Consider the following 9,405-nt stretch of genomic DNA (forward strand, 5'->3'; position numbering starts at 1 on the left):
ACATCACAAAAAAAAGATTTCATTAGCAACATCAAATGATGCGATTGATTTTTACTGCATCAATTATTAAGACAAAATATATTTTTAACTCTTTGAGTGATATCCTTTACATCTCTAATATTCAGAATTCATAAATGAGCAAATATAATTTTAAAATGAGCAAATTTATTTTTAACTCAAATAATCAGTAGTAATCGGTTCAAATATATTTTTAAAATAAAGTTTTAAAATTTGATCCCAAATTCGTTTAAAACTACAATAATTAATTATTCAAATACTTTATTATTTTAACAAAAGCAATAAAAGTCTTCAACTACGGCGGAATTCAAAAAAGGAAAAAAATAAACGAAAATGGCGAAATAAGAAATTAATTAATTGGCCGGCGACTCCAACTTCCCCATCCACGGCGGCGGCAGCATCCCCGTCTGCTCCTGCACCGTCCCGAACAGTGGCGGCAGCATGCTGTACACCCCGGCCATGTCCCGCATAGCCGACGACACGTGGCTGCTGCCCTGGCCACCTCCGCCGGCCACCTCCGAGCCGTTGGACCAGATGCTGATCTTGGGGTTGAGCCCCTTCACTGCCTCCGCATTGATCCTCGCCATCTCCTTGTATGTGCCACCGTCGATCATCAGGAAGTCTCTCATTGCCGCGTAGTCCCCACCGAGCGCTTCCAGAATCGTGCGCAGGTACACGCCCTGCGCCTCTGCTATTGACAGTATCCCCTCCGCCTCCTTCTGCTTAGCGTAGAGTGCTCCATCGGCCTGCTGCTGCAGTGTAAAGAAGTTGGCCTCCGCGATCGCACGCTGGCCCTCCGCTTGCCTCTCTTGCTCATACAACGCCGCCTCCGCCACCTTTTGCTTCCTGTACAGCTCCCAATTTGCTTCCTGAACCTGCAGACCAAAGGACCATTGGTAGACAATTACATAACCTCCACCACCTTCGTAGTGGCACCATAAGTTCGCAGCCACTATAAGCCGCAAGCTTGTTTTGGATTGTATCCTTTCAAGATGGTCTAATAGTTAAAGCATGTATTATTGCCGATTTGAGGTATGAGATTTGAATCTCGATGAATAAATGTTTTCTTAGTACACGATTCGTTATTCCAAGAACTAGTAGTGATTCATAATGTACCTAACTAGTGTAGTCATTCATAATGTACCATACCTCCTCGACGTTGGCACCAGAGGTGAGCATAGCCATCCTTTTGCCAACTTGTTTGGATTGAAATTTATGGTTTCAGAGGGTAAAAATTTTAAGGTTACAGGGTGTATGATTTACAATTTAGGATTTGAGTTTAGGGCATTGGGGTTTAGAAATTTACCTTAATTTCGTAGTTGGGTTTAGAAATTTACCTTAATTTCGTAGTTGACGGTGGCTCTGCTAAGGAGCTCGGCCTTGAGCTTCTCCGTTTGGCAGGAAGCGTTCTTCTTCTCTACCTCGAGCTGCAACTCCGAGTCCCTGATGGCGATGGCCTTGGCAGCCTCGACGTCGGCCACCTTGGCCTGGCACAGCCATTCCGCCTTCTTCACTGAGAGTTGTGCATTGGCGGCCGCAACCGCCGCCTCTTGCTCGACCTGGAACAACATGACTTCGGTCTGGACCTTGGCCTCGGCCTTGCTGCCCTCCCCCTCCCTCTGCTTTGAGTACGCCTTGGTCTCCGCATCAATCTTGGCGGCATTTTGTCGTGTCCGGCCGTCACGTTCTTTGGATCCCATCTCGCCCTTCATCCTTGCCTCAGCAACATCGACCTTGGCCTGGTTGGCGGCCTCCTGCTGAGTCTTCTGGCCGAGGTAGGAGAAGTACTCGTGGTTCTTGACGTCGACGAGCTGCTTGACGTTGGCATTGTAGATGACTAGGCCAAATTGGTTGAGCTCAAGTTGCACCTTCCCGAACACTTCCTGCTTGAACGTCTTGGTCCCCTTAAAGATATCCTCCATGGTCATGGAGGCAGCGAGCACCCGCGTCTCCCCCTCAATGACACCTTGAACGAGATCCTTGACGTGGTCGGAGTTCTTGTCGCAGGGGGCGATGAGGCGGGCATAGCGAATGAGGCTCTCGACGTCGTCGGTCTGGGGGCCGATGGTGAAGACGGCGGGGAGGATGAAAGGGAGTTTCTCGGAGCTCATCGCCTCCACCTGGAAGGTGTAGTTGACCGGAGAGACGTCGAAACGGGCGCACGATTGGCCGATGAACACCCATGCCTTCTTCGCCAGACGGATGTCGTTGATGCCCCAGCCGGTGATGGCCAAGTACTCTGACGCACTCGCCACCTTGAACGAGATGATCGCCATTATGACCACCTTGAAGAAGAAGATGCAAGGAATTATAATTTATCTTGACTAAAATTTTTTTATGGAAAAAAGTTCATCACGGAATTTGATTTAGAAATTTAGGACTAATCGGTGAACAATTATATATAAAAAAATAAAATCAATCCCCGAGCAAAAGTTCGAGTAGACTAATACCGAGCCCTCGAGAAGGAGAAGGAGAAGGAAAAGAAACTTTATCTTCTGCACAGACTTGGCAACGAACTTATAGCCATGATCACAAATCTCTACCGTTTTTTATGGAAAATAAAAGGAATAATATATTTCCAAATTAACTATTTTAATATAATATGTTTCCTAATTATCTCGACCGTTTTTTAAGAAAAAAAAATAGAGTAAAAATAGTATATTTTCAAATTGATTCTAGCGGATATATTTAAACTATAAACCTAAAATTTTAAGGAAAAAAAAAATAATTATCTTGGAATATATGGAATATGTTTAAGAAGTATAAAAATGATATTAAATTAAATGGAATGCATGCCAAATGCAATAAATGCATTTCAGTTTGAATTTGAAGGATACATTATTGATTGAGAATTAAAATTAAAATTTAAGGTTAAGATTTATTTGAATCAATTAGTTAGTATTGAAGATTAAATTTAGGGTTGGGAGGAAATTTTTGAAGGAAATTTAGGGTTGGGAATAATCTTTGGAGGAAATTTTTTTCCCCCAAGTAGACATGAGTTGGATAAATCTGTGTGTAAAATTAAGAATTTCCGTAGGTTTATAGAATTTTTAGTATATTTTTAAAATTGACTTGGGCAGAAGTTTCATAAATGCTTATCGATTTAAAAATCAATCGGAATCGACAAATACTCCAACCGAGAGATCAAATAGGGTTGATTGTATAGCAGTCGATTGGGAGAAGAGTTTTAATCAACTAACATGAAGAAGGAGAAGAGGAAGTTTTATCTTAATGACGTCCATGACATGCAACAAATTTACTACCATGATTGCAATCTTTACCATTTTTTTTATGGAAAAGAAAAGAAAAAAATAATAATTTCAATTAAATAATTTAATATAATATGTTTCCTAATTATCTTTATCTTTTTTAAGAGAAAAAAACAGAAAGAAAAGAATAGTATATTTTCAAATTGACCTTTCTTTGATATATTTAAATTATAAACCTAAAACTTGAAGAAGGAATCAAATTATCATGGAATGTATGGATAGGATATGTTCAAGAAGTATGAAAATAATATTCAATTATATATACGGAATGCCAAATTAACTAATATAATGAGTGTTTTTTAGTTTGAATTTGACAGATACATCCAGTGAAAATTAAAATTAGAATTTAGGGTTATCATTTGAACCATTGAGGAAATCTATTTGTTTTTTCAAGTAGATATGAGTTAGACAAATCCCTTTCTTAAAATTTAAGAATTTTTGTAGGTTTATAAAAATATTAGTACATTTCTAAAATTGAATAGAGCAAAATTTTAGAAAAGACTAGACTATTTTAGAAATCAATTGATTGAAAGATTTTAGGAGTTGACTGATATTCTGACTGAGAGGTCAAAGAGGGTTGATTGTCTATGAGAGTAGTTGATTAGGAGAAGAGTTTTATTCAATTAACATGTATTGTAAAGCTGAATTTGGGGTTTCAACTTTAGGGGATGACCATAGGGCTTAGTATTCAATTGTGGAATCCAATAGAGAATTTTGATTACAAGTTAAAGGTCATTGAAGGTGCATGAGATTAAAGTTTAAGACATTGTTGATGCATCTTTTTGATATGTGGCGAAGGAAGAGTAAAGAAAAGGTTTAAGTCAAAAACCTTATTCTCCTTTTGATAGGTTCTTCGATGTTGGGATTAGGAGGAATCTAAATTGATATTATAGGGAGAAGACAGAAAAAGTTATGAGAACCTTGCTTCTCTAATAATATTTTTGGTAAATCCCTAGTTCTAAGTTAAGCTTAGATGTAGAGGAAACATAAATGTATGCCCCAATGCATGGTTTTACATTCATTGTATATGCATGATAACTTTATTGTCATTTTAGTTGGCTTAATTTAAATCTATTGTCAAACATCCAAATGAGAAGATCATTGATATAATCGTCTAGTGTTATCTGTTAGATAATTATTATTATCTACTAAATAATTGACTTTAAAATTAAAAGAAAGGAAATTAAAACTAAAGTAACTTCATGCAATTGAAATTACTAATCAAATATAACTCATCTATATATAATAATTATTATTTGTAACAGATATAAATAATAATTATTATTATAACCAATGCCACGATGGATGCAAGGAAATAAAGATATTATACATAAATAATAGTTCTCTCTTTGCCTATAAATAAGGAAGCATAATAATAATGTTCTATGATGTCATGAATTAAGTGCTTTCGTAAAGAAGGAAAGAAGAGGAAAACAGTATATGCAAAATAATTACATTACAATGATTTCTTTATCAAGCTCATGTATGTGAAATATATAGATTTCAAGATCTTTATAAAATAAATATAATGATTATGTAAATTACCATGTGGTATTGGAGCTTTCATTATGAAATCTATATATTTTCATATATGAATTTATTATGATAAATTATAAATTAATATATGAATTAATGATATAAAACATATAATAGACTTTTTCTATTAATTATGTTAAATAACCAAATTCATTTATCAAATGTATATTAATCTTTCATTATATAATAATGATTAGTATCTTTAATAATGCATGATATAATAAATTTATGCATTGATTTATTATAGTTTATGAATTCGATTAATGATGGTAATATATATGCATATTTTAAAGATAATTAAGATGACGTATGATTATGATATAAATATATGCATGGTTTTATATTAATCAAAATAGTTTATAATCACCAAAGTGACCGAATTAAAATAATTAATTGTCATGCATAAAATAATCATTTATTTATCATATTTACAAAATGCCTATTAAAAAAAGGATAAATAAATGACGTTATCATTAAAACTATATACTTTCTCAAAGGAAAATTAATTCTCGTATTTAGGACGGTCCTAGTTTCTTACACTAGAGACCCTAATGCAAATAAAATAGTCAATTAGTTCAAGCCCGGCATGATGTTGAGGAAGAAACAAAAATAGATAGGTGTTAATCTGTATTGAAAATTGGTAATGAGGATTATCTGGTGCCCTAAATTCCTACAGTCCAACAAGATAGGATACCTTAATTAGTTTACACAAACCAGTGCCACTATGAACATAGAGGAATATCTTTCTGTCACTGGAATGCTGACTATCATGGAAACCAAGTTCCTTATCATGGAAACCAAGTTCCTTGTCATGGAATTTGAACTCACAAAATCAATTCAAGCCTGGAATATTTACTCAAACTTAACATTGACTAATAAAAATTACTTTTAATTTCATTTTTATTTTTATCAACCAAAAACAAGGTTAAAGCTTAATCCATAATTAACTATTCGAGCAACTCACCAAGTCTCATCATGCTAGACCAAATCAATGATAACTCAATAGACATTCAACTGATCTAACAATGAACTAACCATAATAGTGAATCCAAAAGGCATAACAACCCTAGAGATATACCATACTTTCTATTGCCCGGATATGTCCTGTCGTTACATGGTCCCAAAACACAAAAAGACACATAGAGAAAACAAATCATGAAATCCAAAATACAAAAATAGGCTTTGCAACTTGGCTCTGATACTAATAAAATTGTCACGCCCTGCAGGTATACTTGTTCGACAGAACAAACGGTACTCACTAGTGACAATATACGATACAACATGGTATAAGTCAACAACATGGACATAAATGCACAACAAAAGATTAAATATAGCGACAATAATATAGAGAGATTTACACAATCTCCACACAACATAGAAAACATAAATAACTGCATACTGGCACGACTTAACATAACAAATACCAATTAGAATAAAAGGATGTCACAAGGCTAAAATCCATGAATGAAACAAAGTGTAAACACAAACAATAAGACACAATGGAGGAAACACGATCTCGAGAGTGATGTGGGACTGGCAGCAAGGACCTCCAAGTAATACGACACATCCTCTACTTGCTAAATTGGAAATAAAGGGTAAAGCAAGGGTAGTGAGTACAAAATACTCAGTGGGTATAAGAAAATTGTTAGCTAGAGCCCTAGAGCCAATCATTTGATGATTGTATATTGGACTTATTGTATCATATTCTATATAAATAAAGGCATTTGGATTTTGGTTATTATACTTATTTGTATTGGTGCCAAATAAACTAAGTATAATAATATCCCTGAGTAGACGGTTCTCACCTATATCAATCGGTTAGTTGAACCGATAGTGAGATGATATAGGGAACACTACTCTTAATCATTCCTAGTCGAGTATTAACATTCAGGGACAATGTTAATGCAATAAGACTAGCATGTAGGTCAACTCGATGACTTGATCTCACAAGTCATGGATATAAAGATATCAAGTTGACACATGAGTATGCATTAGAGAATGTACACTGAATGACCCGCCATGAGAAAGTATCATGGATCGTTATATGAGTGTCATATACTTTCTCATGTGACTATTAGTATGACTACTAGTCCTTAGACCTGAAGTCACCATGGTTCCCTACATAAGGAGTTATGTACTTTGGTTCCGTCAAACGTCACCCGTAACTGGGTGGACTATAAAGGCGATTACTGGGTATGTAACAAATTATGCAGAGGGATGTGAGTGATGTAGATGGGATCTATCCCTCCTATATGACGGGAGAGACATCGGTATTCTTGATAGAGTGAGACCACGAAGTGCATGGCCATGCCCAAATGAGTCAATATAGGATATTGAGCTCATTTGATTCAGTGAGTCTACTTGGAGTTCAGGATTTAGATTGATTAGAGGATGACACGGTCTATACCTCACATTTATCAATCTAGATGTCTAGGATAGAAGGACATTTGTCATATATTGTGAGGAGTCACAATTAGTAGTCACAAGGTGATGTTGGATCTCAACATTCTTGTAACTTGGGTAGTAATGATGTATTGCTAGATACCGCTCATTACTTATGTTTCTAAATGAGTTTAGGGGCATTGCCAATGTTACAAGAACCTATTGGGTCACACACAAAGAACAAGTGGATGGAGATTAGGTTCATATGATGAACCAAGAGGATTAGATTCATTTGATGAATCAAATTGGATTAAGAGTAATCCTAATTGGGCTAATTGAGTTGGACTCAAGTTGATTCATGTGTTCAATGAGTCTAATTTAGATTATGACTCATTGAATCAATTTAATTAAATAAATTAGATTCATTATATTAAATTGGCTTGAATTAAATGGTTGGATTAGATCAACCATGAGAGAGATTAAGTCAAGTTTGACTTGACTTTATGCCACCTCATTGATGAGTTGGCATTAAGTGGACCGATGATGATGCTCCACATCATGATGGTTACTTAAGTGAAGTGCCACCTCATGGGAGTTACCAAGAGTTGTGACTCTTGGTATCCCATAGAGGTTACAAACCTCTTAATTAGATGAAAAGAGTTTCATTTTACAAGTGTAACTCTCATTTTCAAGTGATCTTCCTCCTCCTAAGCTCTTTTCTTGCTCCTTCTCTTCTCTTGGTCGTGGGTTTCAAGCAAGGGAGAAGAAAGGAGAGTGAATCTAATCCAAGAAGAAAGGTTAGTGAAAGTCACATAGAGATTTTAGAGGAGTGTGTTCTCTTCTTTTCCTTTCTTCTTCATCCAATCCTACCCGAGAGCCCTAGAGAGTGCTAGCACACTTGTGGTACTCTCTTCTCCATCCTTGAGTGTTAGAGAACACTTCTTGTTCGTGTGGATATCACTAGAGAGTTGTCTACGTTGACAACTTCGAGATCCGGCGTACCGTTGGACGAGCGGGATTTGCGAGGGCACGCTTCAAAGGTATAAAATGTTTTTCCTTTGTAGATCTACTGTAGATCATAGTTTGAAACTCGTACTCGTATTTTCGAAAGTTTTCTTCGCACGGATCCAATGGCTAGGGGGTTTCGGGGTTTCCGCGACGCGAAAAAGCGGTTTTCGCGGCCCGAAAAAACCCAACAAAAATAGTCCATGGTACTATATATAAAAGGAGATTAAAGGATGCAGTCTCAGGAGAAATACTTACCATAAAAGTAAGAGTACATGTATAAGCATCTACTAAGCAAAAGCATAACTCATAATATAACATCCACTAACCTACTCAACCAAGTATAACCAATAAATCAAGAGCATCTATAGTACATCCAAATCCTGCAAAAATAAATGCATAACCAGCAAATAACAAGTCTTGACTATCTAAAATATATGCTACCACGAATGGATCTCGTGGGCAGTCAAGGTATGTAAATAGTCACTATCCGCGGGAGAATACTCTACCACGGATGGTCCTGTGGGCCGATAGGATGAGATAGATATCTAACATCTCAGCTACTGATTGCGGGAGAACACTCTACCATGGATGGTCCCGTGGGCAGTCAGGGTATGTAATAGTCACTGTCTGCGGGAGAACGCTCTGCCACAGATGGTCCCGTGGGTAGACAGGATGCATAAGTGGCCACTGTTTGTGGGAGAACATTCTACCACGGATGGTCCTGTGGGAAAACAGGGTATATACAGATACTATGCCATAATGACAAATAAGCAATAACAAACCATTCGAGGATAAAGCTCTTCAAGCTATCCTACGGTCTAAAATCAACAGCGGATAGGCATGAGCCTAAATAATAACTAACGGTCTAGTAGGATACTCGATATCCTACATTACGGTATAATCTTACCAATGGGTAGGCTTGAGCCTATGTAACAAGCAAGGTTCTAAAATTCGCTAGGCGCTAGTCGGGCGGCGGACCAGCGCCTAGCGCCTAGGCCGCCTAGGCGGGGACTAGGCGGCGCTAGGCGGATTCCTCAGTATTCCTTGTTTCATGTGGACTGTGGATAATGTCATATACAAATCTAAATGTTGTCTTAAACAATTTCATAGCAATGGAGATCTAACTATGTATGCTGAAATAAATACATACTTTCCAATGCCAAAAAATGAAAAACTATAAAAGAAAATTAAT

The 9,405-nt window shown here is 36.8% G+C and overlaps 1 protein-coding gene across 1 annotated transcript; it reads right to left on the reverse strand.

The window, feature by feature from the left end:
• Positions 1-371: 371 nt before the first annotated feature.
• Positions 372-2,294, reverse strand: LOC122019235 (flotillin-like protein 1). Its single transcript, XM_042576722.1, has 2 exons — positions 1,356-2,294; positions 372-893 (listed from the first exon to the last, which is right to left on the reverse strand). Exons 1-2 carry the CDS (start codon positions 2,292-2,294, stop codon positions 372-374), a joined length of 1,461 nt encoding a protein of 486 aa, XP_042432656.1.
• Between the last annotated feature and the right edge of the window lie 7,111 nt (positions 2,295-9,405).

Source organism: Zingiber officinale, chromosome 9A (assembly GCF_018446385.1).
Source record: "Zingiber officinale cultivar Zhangliang chromosome 9A, Zo_v1.1, whole genome shotgun sequence".
Lineage (NCBI taxonomy): Eukaryota > Viridiplantae > Streptophyta > Magnoliopsida > Zingiberales > Zingiberaceae > Zingiber > Zingiber officinale.